The following is a 13665-nucleotide window of genomic DNA, read 5'->3' as shown; positions in this document are numbered from 1 at the left end:
TCACCTTTTTTTCCCTTGGGGTACTGGGGATTGAACACATGGCACATTATCTCTGAGATATATTCCCAGCCCTTTTTGAGACAGGATCTCTAAGTTGTCCAGGCTGGCCTCCAACTTGTGATTCTTCTGCCTCAGCCTCCTGAGCATGTGCCACCATACCTAGCTAAAGATATAATACAGTAATAACTAGGGATAATTAAATGTTTTTGGTTTGGGGGTTTTTGGATAGTGGGGATTGAACCTAGAGCATTTTATCACTTAGCTCTATCCCCAATCCTTTTTTGTTTTATTTATTTATTTTTTTAAATTTTGAGACAGTCTTGCTAAATTGCTGAAGTTGGTATTGAACTTGTGATCCTCCTGCCTCAGCCTCTCCAGTTCCTAGAATTACAGGCATGTGTCACTGCCCCTGTCAAATTAAAGATATTTGAACAGTAACTAATATGATGAAAGTGATGTACAACTAATTCCAGTTTAAATAAGAGCAGGATTATCTTGATAATCTTAAAGATTATTAATCAAGTAACAAGATTTCAAGTGTTATTTATTGAGTTCTGTGAGCCAGATGTTATCGTAAGAACTTTATACGTATTAACTTATCCTCATAAAATCTCTTCAGTGCTTTTTACTGATAAGGAAACTGAGGCAAAATAAGACTAAGTAACAAAGTCACGCAGCATGAATTTGGTGGGACACTATTCAGTACAGTAGGGAGATTACTTAAGAATAATTTAAGATTAGAAGCTTGAGGCAGGGCATTGGCAGAGATAAGAATATTAGAAAAGTGGGCTGGGGGTGTAGCTCAGTGGTAGTGCTTGCCTAGTATGTGTGAGGCACTGGGTTCAATTCTCAGCACCACATATAAATAAATAAATGAATCTAAGTTCTATCAACGAATAAAAATTTAAAAAAAAGAATATTAGAAAAGTGTGACAGTTTTGAAATTGTTCATTTAGAAATATTCTGGTTCCAAGAGAAGACATTCACAATTTCACTTAGTGATGAAATGTAAATGTTGTTAGCTGACTCACTAACTGGACCTTATGCTCCAATTGCCTGGTTGCAGGAATAGGTTCTCCACTTTCCATGTCCAGAAATGTTATTATGAGTGTACCTATCCAAAATTGTTCAGGCCAGGAAAATAGCCTTCATACTTCATCAAGATCATAACAGAAAGCTGGGTACACATGCGCCATAGTACTAGTTAGGAGGCTGAGGCAGCAGGAAGGTTTGAACTCAGGAGATCAAGGCCAGTCTGAGCAACATAGGCTCTCAAAAAAAGGAGTTGGCAGGAAAGGATGTAGCTTAGTGGTAGAGCCCTTGCCTAGCATGCACAAGACCCTGGATTCAATCTCCACTCGTACCACCAAAACAAAACAACAACAAAAATTATGTAAAAGGTGAAAAAACTGACAAGGGGGTCACAAATTAAATGAGCTGTCAAAATAGTCTCTCTAGGAAAATCTATAGATGAAGCTAAATTCTAATTAGAACACCAGAAAACCCCAGGGGCAAGAGGCCTTGTAAATGTAGTGGATGTGGGAAAGCCTTTACGGGGAGCTCCCAACTTATTCAGCATCAAAGAATTCACAGTGGGAAGAAATTTTATAAATGCAATGAAAAGCCCTGTGAATGTAATGAGTGGGGAAACACATAAAAATAGCTATCATTTTTTGAAGATCCAACCTTCAGATGGAGCCCAGACATCCAAAAAGTCATACTTAAGAGAAAGTTTATGAATGTGATGAGTGTGGGAAAACTTTCAGTCAGAGCTCAGGTCTAACATCATCAGAGTAACCACACAGCATTGACCATAACCATATGAAGATAGTAATGATGAAGATGTTTGAATATTTTTTTGTTTTTATTATTATTATTTTGGTACCAGAGATTGAACTCAGGAGCACTTGATCACTGAGCCACATCCCCAACCCTTTTTTGTATTTTATTTAGAGACAGGGTCTCACTGAGTTGCTTAACTCTTCGATTTTTGCTGAGGCTGGCTTTGAACTCATGATCCTCCTGTCTCAGCCTCCCAGATGTTTGTTATATATAATTGCTGTTGTATCTACCTTTAGCCATCACAGCAACTTGGAAAATTCCAAACTTACTAAGAACAATTTTTATCTGACTCAGTTTAGCCTCAGAGAATGTATAGACATATCCTCCCTCAATGCTTCTCACATAATAAATCAGAACTCTTAACAGGGGTAAGTCTTTAATTACACTTCACCCCTTACTTTGTCACCAGAGATTCCACACCACTGGAAAATCTTACACATGGAAAAACTTGCATAAAGCATCTATGGTGTCCTTACTCCTATTTAGCAGCATCTGGAGTCTAATAGCTTTTCCCATCTTTATCCTTAATATGAATTGTACCAGGGAATACTAAGATTGGTATGATATACTGAACTCTAGGGCATGTGGTCCTTCCTGGGAGAGAGTCTAATTCAAAAGTCTACCTGAGGCTTTCCATTAGAATAGAGGTCAAGGGGCTGGGGCTGGGGCTCAGCGGTAGAGCACTTGCCTGGCATGTGTGAGGCACTGGATTTGATTCTCAGCACCACATATAAATAAATAAAATAAAGGTCTATCAACAACTAAAAAATATTTTTAAAAAAAGAATAGAGGTCAATATGTAGACTAAGGAGTTTGAACTGTTCCTTCAAAATTAGATACAAAAGTAGCTAATTTATTTTTTGAAAGAGAGAGAGAGAGAGAGAGAGAGAGAATTTCAATATTTATTTTTCAGTTTTCAGCGGACACATATCTTTGTTTGTATGTGGTGCTAAGGATCGAACCTGGGCCGCACGAATGCCAGGCGAGTGCGCTACTGCTTGAGCCACATCCCCAGCCCAAAAAGTAGCTAATTTAATTAGGAAAAGGAAATGTATAGAAACTCACAGGACCAGCTGTCTCCCATGTGAGGGTGGATGTTGTAATTAGATCTCTTCTGTAGGATTTTAAAGTATAATGGCACTTAAGAATCTGAAATACTGAAATCCAGGCTCTGTCACTTAATCTGGGTAATTTAGACAGATTTTTTTTATATTTATTTTTTAGTTGTAGTTGGACACAATATCTTTATTTAATTAATTTATTTATTTATATGTGGTGCTGAGGATGGAACCCAGGGCCTCACACATACTAGGCAAGCGCTATACCACTGAGCCACAAACCCAGCCCCTAGACAGATTTTAAAAATGTTTCTGAGTTGATTTTCTCATTTATAAAATCAAGATAATGATGCCTCCCTTGTGGGGCTGCTGTGAAGATTAAATGAAACAATGTTGTTAAGTAGTGGAATAGTTCTAAACACAAAGAAGACACTCAAAAAATCATAGCTATTTTTATCAGTGTTTCCTGTATGCAGTGATTATCTAAGGCACTTTGAAGGAAAAGAGAGGACATATTCCTTTCAGAATCCTTGGCAGATTAAAGATTCTCTATTTCCTGATCCCTCTTGAATTCAGAAGAAGCTTGATCTAATAAATGGCAGATTTGGGTAGGCGGTAGGGAGAATTCATACAATCTTCAAGGATGCTATACTTTTTAAAATATATTTTTACTTGTAGATGGACACAATATCTTTATTTATTTATTTATTTATTTTTTTTTTATGGTGCTCGGGATCGAGCCCAGTGCCTCACTCATGAAAGACAGGTGCTCTACCACTGAGCCACAACCCCAGCCCACTATGCTGTATCTTGAAGAAGCAAACTTAATAGTTACCTAAGAATTGTTACTATGGTGCCACAGAGTTAAATAAAGATTTTCTTGGAGAGACTAGAAATAAGTTTTTTTTTATAGGTGGACACAATGTCTTTATTTTACTTTATGTGGTGCTGAGGATTGAAACTAGTGCCTCACGCATGCTAAGCAAGTGCTCTACCACTAAGCTTCAACCTCAGCCCTAGGATTAAGATATTTTTGAACATATTGAGAGATTAGTTCAATAAACTCCCACAAATTTGATAGTAAGAGAACTTTAATTGCTATCGGTGTCTTAACTTTTTTTAATATCTTTTTTAGTTGTTGATAGACCTCTATTTTATTTATTTATTTATATGTGGTGCTGAGAATCGAACCCAGTGCCTCACACATGCCAGGCAAGTGTGCTACCGCTAAGCCCCAGCCCTAGCTTAGCTGGTTTTTGAGAAGGTTAATGATCAAGAATGAGGAAATCTCACCTTTTTCATTTCTGAAGGTAAATTATGGCCCATTGGAAAAGTATCTTTGGATCATCTGAATTATTTCAAAGGAGTACAGCATCATGTGTAATTTAATCTTTGCCTTCTTCTTACTCATCAGGGTTTCCAGTCCAGTGACCTTCCCACTTTACCCTACCCATCATCCCTTTCTAGTTTTCCCTATTAGATAACACTGTCCAACACTTAACCACTCTTTTCTCAACTGCCCTTTTGCCTCATTTACTTTTCCACATTGTCTTTCAGTCACAGTGCCTTGCTAAAACACAAACTTACCATGGACAGTCCTAGTTGTTCTTTGTTGAACCTGCACCTGAGTTAAGGAAGGAAAACCACAGCACCCAGGTCTCTGCACCTCTTTGGGCACTCAACACAATCTCTAGTCAGCAATGTCTTCCATTTTCTATAATAACCACTTAATAGCTTCCTTCTCTCCTTATACATCTAACCACCTACCCACCACCTAATCTTAGCACCTGATCTCTTACTTCTGGAAAAAAATTCAACATTTTCACACAGAAACATCTTCAACTTTCTGTTCCCATCCTTATCCCTGACCCATCTCTCACATTCATTCACCCCCAACTTTGCTCCCTTCTCAAAAGAAGTTCCCTTTTTCCTGTTTGGGGATCATCTTTCTACCTGTTTTTCCTATCCTACTCCAAGACCTCCCTCTATTCAGTTATCCCAACTCTGTTCAGTATCTTCAGTATTTTCCCATTGCCCTTTCTCAAATGTTTAAAAACTGTGCCCGAGTGTCTTCTGCCTTAATACATACACAATTCAACCACACCTCCCTTGACCCCATTTCCCCACTCCTCATATCATCTCCTTTTGTAGCCAAATTTTTATTTAAAGAGTGTCTAGGTGCTGGGGTTGTGGCTCAGAGGTAGAACGCTCGCCTGACATGCATGAGGCTCTGGGTTCAATCCTCAGCACCACATAAAAGTAAAATAAAGGTATTGTGTCCACCTATAACTAAAAATAAATAAATAAATATTTTTAAAAAGTTGTCTGCGGGGGGCCAGGGTTGTGGCTCAGTGGTAGAGCGCTTGCCTAGTATGCATGAGGCACTGGGTTCAAACGCTGGTACCACATAAAAAATAAACAAGGCGGCCTTTCGCGGATGCCCGGAGCGTGTGCTTTCTTTCGTTTTGGACACGGATCTCCCGGAGAACTTGAGGCCGACGCCGCCAGGACCTTGGGGGGTCGTGGGAGAGATCGGTGGTCCCGCGTTTCAAATAAAGCTGTTTAACTCGGAAAAAAAAAAAATAAAATAAAAATAAACAAAATAAAGGCATTGAAGCCATCTACAACTAATATATATACTCTCATACACATATATATATACACATTGGGGTTCCTCTTCCAATACTCTATCAAAGTTACTTTCACCAAGCACATCCCAGACCTTCATTACTGAATTATTTATCTAGTTCCCTTCTTCCAACCCATCTCTGAAGCTTAGGATTAGTTTGACTACAGCAGTTGAGGATGTCTAATAACAGCAGGTAAATAAGTTGATGTAGCTTGGTTAGAGCCAGAGGACAAATCATTTCTTCTTCCAATTTCTAAATCTGGTGAAACATTTAGAGGGACTTTTTCCCTACTTTTGAAGCTGATGAGATTACAAAACAAGCTTAAAGTTCTGTTGAAGGACATGATAATATGACTATGTCTATATGGTTGAACATGAGGTAAGCCTTATGGTGAAGAGTGCCTTTAACAACAGGAGACAAGTCTGGAAGGACTGTTTTTTTCTGTCTCAGGAGTTTATCTCTTGGGTAAAACGGTTTCTCTAGATTACTTCTGAAAGGTATCCAATGACTAGTTTTGTGTATGTGTGATCAAGAAGACTATACCCATACAGAATGTCTGGCAGTACCTCTAAATTCTGAGTGAAGGTACAGCAGGATCTCTTTGAGCCCTGGTATTATAGTAGCCTTGAAACTCTGTCTTTCTAAGCCATGTAATTATTTGATTTTCCTAAAACACTGCTTAATCATCTCTCACACACAAACATGTAAACTCACAATGAAAAAAGAAGCAATGGTTGCCTATTACCTAAATTAAAAGGCCTTAATTTGGAATTTACACCCTCTCTCATCTATCCCATACTAACTTGTCTTTTGTTTCATAAAACTCTTCAGCTCAAGATCTGGTCTAATCATTTTCCCTAAACAGCCACTTATTTAAGGTCCAGTTCACTATCTCAGGCCCTACTAATCTCCTGTAGCATTTGGAGTCCCTATCACTTAAACTGCTAACTTTTTCTTTAAATCCAGGTAACATGTCTAACTGGTTCTATTGGGCATACACTCAGCTCTTCAAAGGGAAATGCCTTAACACTTTTTAAAATTATTATTATTATAGTATTCATTTTAAGAAAATTTCAAACACTGAAGCATAATTTGTTTCAGTGAATAAGCCAAAATTCTTCATTTCTCCAATCCCAATCTTAGAAGAAGACATTACCCTACTATAAATCTGTCATGTACTCTTGTTTTCTCACATTCCCAACTGCCAGGATGTTTAGCTTCTTGAAAATAGGAAATTACATGGTGGTGGGGTGGCAGTCTGGAGATTGAACCCAGGGACACTTTACCACTGAGTTACATTCCCAGTTCTTTTTTTATTTTGAGGCAAAGTCTCACTAAGTTGCTTAAGGCCTAATTTGCTGAGACTAGCTTCAAACTTGTGATCCTCCTGCCTCAGCCTCCCAAGTCTCTTGGATTACCAGCAAGCACCACCATGCCAACAGTAAACTACATTTTTATATCACCTCACCCCCAACCCAGATTCAGATTTACATATAGATTCTTGTTCCAAAAATGCTGGAACGAATGTCCAAATTTAGCCAGGCACAGCAATTTAGCAAGACCCCGTCTCAAAACAACTTCAACAAAAAAGGGTTGGAGATATATCTCAGTGGTAGAGCACCCAATTCAATCCCCAGCAAAGCAAGGGGGAAAAAAAAGTCCAAATTTATAAGTTTCTAGTTTTTATTGAAAATTCCATTTATAAGAGGATGATACTACTATCATTTTCTTTCCTCTTTATACATTCCTATTGTTTGCAATTTTGCTTCTCCTGGGTCAGGCTCTAAACACGTTTATCTTTTTTCTGTGTGCCGGAGCAGGGGGGCGTGTATTCAACTCATGGACACTCCACCACTGAGTTGCTTAGCACCTTTTGCTGCTTTGAACTTGCGATTCTCCTGCCTCAGCCTCCCCAGCCGCTGAGTTTATCTATTTTAATGCTCTTAAAAAAAAAATCAGCATTTGAATTTACTCCTACTTTTGGAGGGGCCGGGGCGGATTCCAGGGATTGAACTCAGGGGCGCTTAACCAGAGCCATATCCCCAGCCCTTTTTAAGACAGGATCTCGCTAAATTGCTTAGGGCTTCGTTAACTTGCTTAGCCTGGCTCTGAACTTTCAATTCTCCTGCTTCAGTCTCAGGAGCAGCTGGGATTATAGGCATGCACCACGCCAGGTTCTCCTTCTACTATTTTTAATTTTTCTATTTCATTAGCTATAATTTTTATTAATTCACTCTTCTTTTTTAAATTTGCCTCATTTTAGTATTTTTTAAAGTTTCTTAAGATGAATTTTGAGTTCTTTTATATTTTTATTTCTTTTTAAAGGAGAAAATGAAGTCTTTTTCAAGAGTAGCTATTGCTAGGTCCCACAGATTTCAGCATTAAGTATTCTTTGCATTGCTTTCTAGATGGTTTCTAATTTTGCTTTTGCGCTTCTTTTGAGCTAATAGCTTTTCATTTATTTGTTTGTTTGTTTGTTTATTATTTTTGCTGGCTTGCTCATATTCTAGTGCACTTTTTTCCCTAATTAATCTGATCCTCTGTACTTTTCTTTTTCATAATGGTCACCTTACCTTCCTAGAACCTTTGAATTTTCTTTTTCCTCCCTCACACTCCCATCCCATGTCCCAAGAATTGCTTTTTATCCCAAAGGACTTTTGGTGGTTGGTTGGCAAATATTTTCTCCTTGAAGGGATCTCCTTCTTTGGTTGTGACTCTCTGAAAAAGTCTGGAAAGAGGTTAAATGGAAACGTAACAGAGGAGCAGTGTTGCAACAGGCGATACACAAGGGTAGAATTTCCCAGACATTTCTCCCACTCTACACTGCCCCTTATACTACAATTCACAGAGAATAGAAGTCCGCCGAATTTGGTCCCCTGGCTTCCGCCTCCACCCCCGCCTCCCCTTTGCCTCCACAGGGACTGCAAGAGGTGTTCGCTGGGCCCGACAGCCTAAGTCCAGGCGTACTGTAGGCAAGTCTGTTGCCTGCCACTCGCGTCCGAGACAGTTCACGCCGGAGTTTACCAGAGGCCGCAGGCGGCGCGGAGGCTTCTGGGAGATGGAGGCCTCGTTACTAAACGCGCAGGCGCAAACCTGGAGCTGGAGCTGGGGCTAGAGCTAGGACTGGGGCTGGGACTGCGCCGTGCACGGCAGTGCCTGATGGATGCCCTGCCTCTGTAGGGTGAGTCCCGGCCTTGGGCACTTGGAGATCCAACTCCGAGTGGCCCGGCAGCTTTTGTTGGTCAGCTTTTTTTTGTTCGCAGGTAGCGGCAGCCCTACAGCGAACAGACCTCGCAGGCAGCTTCGTGGGATTTTGTGCAGAGGGGTCTGGTTCCCCACCGACCCTCGCTGTGCGTCACTTGTCGGGGAAGGTCCTGCTGGGCGATCTTGGGGTCCCTCTTCTCTTTTCTGAGGATCCCAGAGGGAAAACTGAAGGGTGGAGATGGTTTGTTATAACTAGCGTAGACCACAGCCTCTCCCCAGGGCTTTCGGGTGTGCACCTGCCAACGCCAGGCAGAGTTCAGCTGGGCGTTGGCATCGCTAAGGCATCACTCTGGAACATTGGCTGTGCGTTTGAGCGCCTTTGTCTTTTCGGCCAGTATTACCTGTGTATGCTGCTTTAGTGGCCACTGGGTGCATCCATCTCTTGCCCTGTTAGATATCCTGACGGTGGACATTGTACCCCTAAGTCTGTTCTTTCTAAAAGTCCCATAACAATCCTGCAGGAATCCTGGACGTTTATATGTGATCTAACCCTTAGAAGGACTTTACATTTTCTTTTGCTGTAGTACTACCTCAGAAATTTGAGGAAGGGTGGAGGGGCCATCTGTGAAGGGTCCTCCTCTTCTACACCAGGCACAGAGAGCTGCTCAGCTCTGGACTTTGAATCTGGAAATGTGGGTTTTGTTTCAGACTTGGTTTCTTTCCCGTAGTTATTTCTTTCTGTAGGTCCCAGAACAGTTTTTGTTATGGCATTTATCTAGTTGTAGAAAAACATTTTACATGTCTGTCTCTACCAGATTGCAACTTTCTCAAAGACAGTGATTTAGTGGAATTGAAGGAGAAAGAGGAAAGGGAATTGTACAGGACTTGGCTCTTTGTAGATGTTGAGTATGTGTTTAATGGATGAAAAAAAAATGAATGATTCCTTATGTTACAGGGTGCCCTTGAAAGATTCCAGCTGGTGTGGGCTTTCTGCAGAGCTAGTCCAGGCTACTATGGCTGTACCACTAACAGCAGCTAAAACTCTGGCCCTTCAGGATACACAGGAACAAGAGAAGATTGTTATTTTGAAGCCAAAAAAAGAGGAACAGTCTTGGGAATATGAGACCAGGCTACCTGGGAACCACTCCAGCAGCCAAGAGATCTTCCGTCAGCGCTTTAGGCAGCTCTGCTACCAGGAGACCCCTGGTCCAAGGGAGGCCCTGAGCCAACTACGGGCACTCTGTTGTGAATGGCTAAGGCCAGAGAGACACACCAAGGAGCAGATCCTGGATTTACTGGTGCTGGAACAATTCCTGACCATCCTGCCTGAGGAACTCCGGTCCTGGGTGCGAGAACATCACCCAAAGAGTGGAGAGGAGGCTGTGACTGTGCTGGAAGATTTAGAGAAAGGACTTGAACCAGGACCGCAGGTGGGAAGGGGGATTTGATCTGTTGTGGGAACCAGATCAATGACCTTCAGGCTGGACATAGGGGCAGCAATAGGGGGAGTTGCCAAGGTAGAGCAGTTAGTATGTGTTTCTATCTCTGTCTTTTCCACCCTCAAGCTCTGAATGAGAAAGAGACTCTAGCTCCTCTTCCTTTCCCTGTGCTGACTCTGAGGAGGCTCTCTAAAGTCTCTTTGGAAGCTTTGGTCCCCCATAAACCGAGTGGTGCCTGATCACCTCCAGGTTCCAGGCCCTGCAGATGGACCTGCACAGGAAGAGCCGTGGGAGAAGAAGGCATCTCTGGGACCAGCCCAGGAGGAACCAAGCATCCAGCTCCAACCTAAGGAGACCCAGCTCAAGTGTGAATCTCAGGAGACCCAGCCTTTGCCAGAGAGTGGTGAGGAGCAGGATTCTGTGGGGAGGGAAGAGGGGAAATGACATAAAAAAGGACATATAGGTCCTCAAATGTTTGCCATGCTCATCATGGCCTCACAAGTCTTGCCTCCTAGGTCAGAGACTTAGCCTATCTCATCACTTATAAAATTGGGATTACAATAAGCTACCTTAGTGCTGGGAGTGTAGCTGTATAGCAGAGCACTTGCCTAGCATGTGAGAAGCTTTTTAGTTCTATCCCCAGCACCACACACAAACACACACACACACACACAAGACCTACCTCATAAGGTAACTCTGTGAATTAAATCAAATTTATATTTTATCTGGCTATAAGGCTGGCTAGTATTTCTCAGCTTTAAGGATCCCTAAAGCAGGACCACAAAATATTTTACTCACTGCCTGCCTTATCTCCACTGCTCTTGACACCTAGTTCAAAATAGCTTTGCCATGAACTAGAGTCTAGCCTTAAGATCCTTTTCTTTTGGTTTCCCCATGTCTCCCACAACACATTTTTTTAAGCCATAAAGCACTCTTATGTGAGACACAGCCTGTCATTACCTTTATGTGCCATGTACACTCTACCATCTAAAAGCCTTATTTGAAACTTTTATGTCTGTACCTACCTTCTTCCTTCAGATTAATTGAAAAAATTTTCTTTTTGGCCTGCATACATGCCCACAAACATCCTCATCTCTTTCTCTAATGCAAACACTAAACATGGAGCAGTAGGCTTAGAGCCTCAGGACTGTAAACTGTCTTTGCTGACCTCTATAACATCATGTGAATGTATTGTTGCTAATCAATATTTGGTTCTATTCAATATTCGGTTTAGCACCACAATCCCACTACCAAACAAGCATGTGAAAAAATTGAATTTTATTACAACAAAAGGGAAAAACAAGAAATGGAAAGTAATCTTAGCATCTATTCCAAAAGTATGTTTTATCTCCCAGTTCTCCTTCCCTCCTTGTCTTTCTTCCAGACTCTTTCTTGTCTTTACTTGTTTTGTTTATTAAACAGTATCAGCTTGATACTTAACTTTTAAAAAGCTAGGTATCATGTGCCTTTTTTATAATAGCAAGCATATTTCAGATTTCTTTAACCACTGCATTGAATCTGAAAAAAAATGATTTTTTAAATCAAATGATCTTTAGTGATTTTAAAGCAATTGCTTTTTGTATTCCTTAGACCATAGGGAGTGTTAGACAAATAAAATAACTAATACAGATATTTAAAAACAAAAATGCAAAGCATTCTCTTATTCCTTTTTATTAATTTTTTTTTAGTTGTTGATGAACCTTTATTTAATTTATTTATTTATGTGCAGTGCTGAGAATTGAACCCAGTGCCTCACACATGGTAGGGAAGCACTCTACCACTGAGCCACACCCTCAGGCCTCTTCTTCCTTTTTTAAGGAGCAGATCAAAGGGAAAGGCAGAGAGCACCAAGCTGTAGGAGGCAGGGAGCTGATGAGTCCTCCCTGCAAGGAGATCCATGCAACTATGTGAAGATCCTCCTTAGTGGCTGATGAATTATGGGGCAGGAGAATGAATGAGTTTACAGAGCTGAGAAGGGCAGTCTTTCTTTCTTTAGGAAAATCCCTTTCTCCTGACCCTAATGATTCTTCTTTGTTTTTCCCTTCCTTCCCAACATTAGTTGACCACTCCCCAATTCCTTGAAAATACTTTTTTTTCTTATTTTTGACTAAATTCTAAAAAGACTCTGCTTCGAAACTTTTTTTTTCTTTTTCTTTTTTTTTTTTTTTGTGCATGTGTGTACCGGAAATTGAACCCAGGGGCACTGAGCCCTGAGCCACATCCCCAACCCTTTTTTTGTCTTTTGAGACAGGGTCTCCTAAGTTGCTTAATGTCTTGCTGAATTGCTGAGCCTGGCTTTGATTTTTATGATCCCCCTGCCTCAGCTCCCTGAGCTGCTGGGATTATAGGTGTGTACCATTGTGGCTGGTGAAATTTATTTTTCAAATGAGACTTTAGTATTTCATTCTGGAAAAATGAAAAATTATCTGGAGGGACAGATAAGTGAGGAGTGGGTGGGGGAGAAAACAAAAAGAAACCCTCTCCTATGTATAATTACATCACCAAGAGATAACCATGGATAATATCTAAGTAAATATCCTTCCAGTGTTTTTCCTGTGTCTTTCTTGATTTAGGAAAAACTGTTAATTTAGTGTCAGCTGAAGATTTTATTTAGTGAATATTTTTAACCTTTTATTTTCTTTCCAGAAATATAAGTTCTAATCTAAGTGTCATTTCTCCATATATCCAGAACAGGTATTATTACATTTTCCATCAGTTGTTGCAGAAGATGGCCCAAAACCCAAGGACAAAGGATCACTGCCACAGCTGCCCATTACCAAAGTGGAATCACAAGTGTTCTCAGAAAAACTCACTACCGACGCTTCTCCATTTGAAGCTACCTCTGAAGTTGAGGGCACCTTAGAACAGCAGCAAAGAAATTCCAAAGCAAAGAGACGGAAGTGGTCCCCTGCTCAAGGGAAAAGTTTCAGACAGATGGTTGTCACAAATAAGAAAATTCCCACAGGGAAGAAAGACCATGAATGTAGTGAATGTGGGAAAGCCTTCATTTATAACTCACATCTTGTAATCCACCAGAGAATTCATTCTGGAGAGAAACCCTATAAGTGTAGTGACTGTGGAAAAACTTTCAATCAGAGCTCAAACCTCATTCAGCATCAGAGAATTCATACTGGAGAGAAACCCTATGAATGTAGTCAATGTGGAAAGGCCTTCAGGTGGGGTGCTCATCTTGTTCAACATCAGAGGATTCATTCAGGAGAGAAGCCCTATGAGTGCAATGAGTGTGGGAAGGCCTTCAGTCAAAGCTCATATCTTAGTCAGCACCTGAGAATTCACAGTGGAGAGAAACCTTTTGTATGTAAAGGATGTGGGAAAGCTTACAGATGGAGTTCAGAGCTTATTAGACATCAGAGAGTTCATGCTAGCAAAGAGCCTTCCCAGTGTATTGAAGATGATAAAGTCTCCAGACAGACTTGTACTTTTGTCTAAGCTACTTAAGACTAGATCTCATAAAAGTTATAAGCATCTTAA

The 13665-nt window shown here is 40.7% G+C and overlaps 1 protein-coding gene across 4 annotated transcripts; it reads left to right on the top strand.

Moving 5' to 3' along the window:
• The first annotated feature begins 8580 nt into the window (after positions 1-8580).
• On the top strand, positions 8581-13665 carry Znf232 (zinc finger protein 232). 4 transcript variants are annotated; one of them, XM_046425024.2, is made up of 5 exons: positions 8585-8711; positions 8794-8880; positions 9690-10164; positions 10423-10576; positions 12863-13665. In XM_046425024.2, exons 3-5 carry the CDS (start codon positions 9748-9750, stop codon positions 13621-13623), a joined length of 1332 nt encoding a protein of 443 aa, XP_046280980.1. In that variant the 5' UTR covers positions 8585-8711; positions 8794-8880; positions 9690-9747; the 3' UTR covers positions 13624-13665. The 4 variants fall into 4 exon arrangements, with proteins under 4 accessions (XP_046280979.1, XP_046280980.1, XP_058428787.1 ...); XM_058572804.1 differs by having other exon boundaries at positions 8794-8901; XM_046425023.2 differs by lacking the exon at positions 8794-8880 and having other exon boundaries at positions 8581-8711.

Source organism: Marmota monax, unplaced genomic scaffold (genome assembly GCF_021218885.2).
Source record: "Marmota monax isolate L192 unplaced genomic scaffold, Marmota_monax_Labrador192_F-V1.1 WCK01_AAM20220418_F8-fsc00218, whole genome shotgun sequence".
NCBI classification, from domain to species: Eukaryota; Metazoa; Chordata; class Mammalia; order Rodentia; family Sciuridae; genus Marmota; species Marmota monax.
Note: the sequence above shows the minus strand (reverse complement) of the source record. Positions and strands in the feature narration are given on the sequence as shown.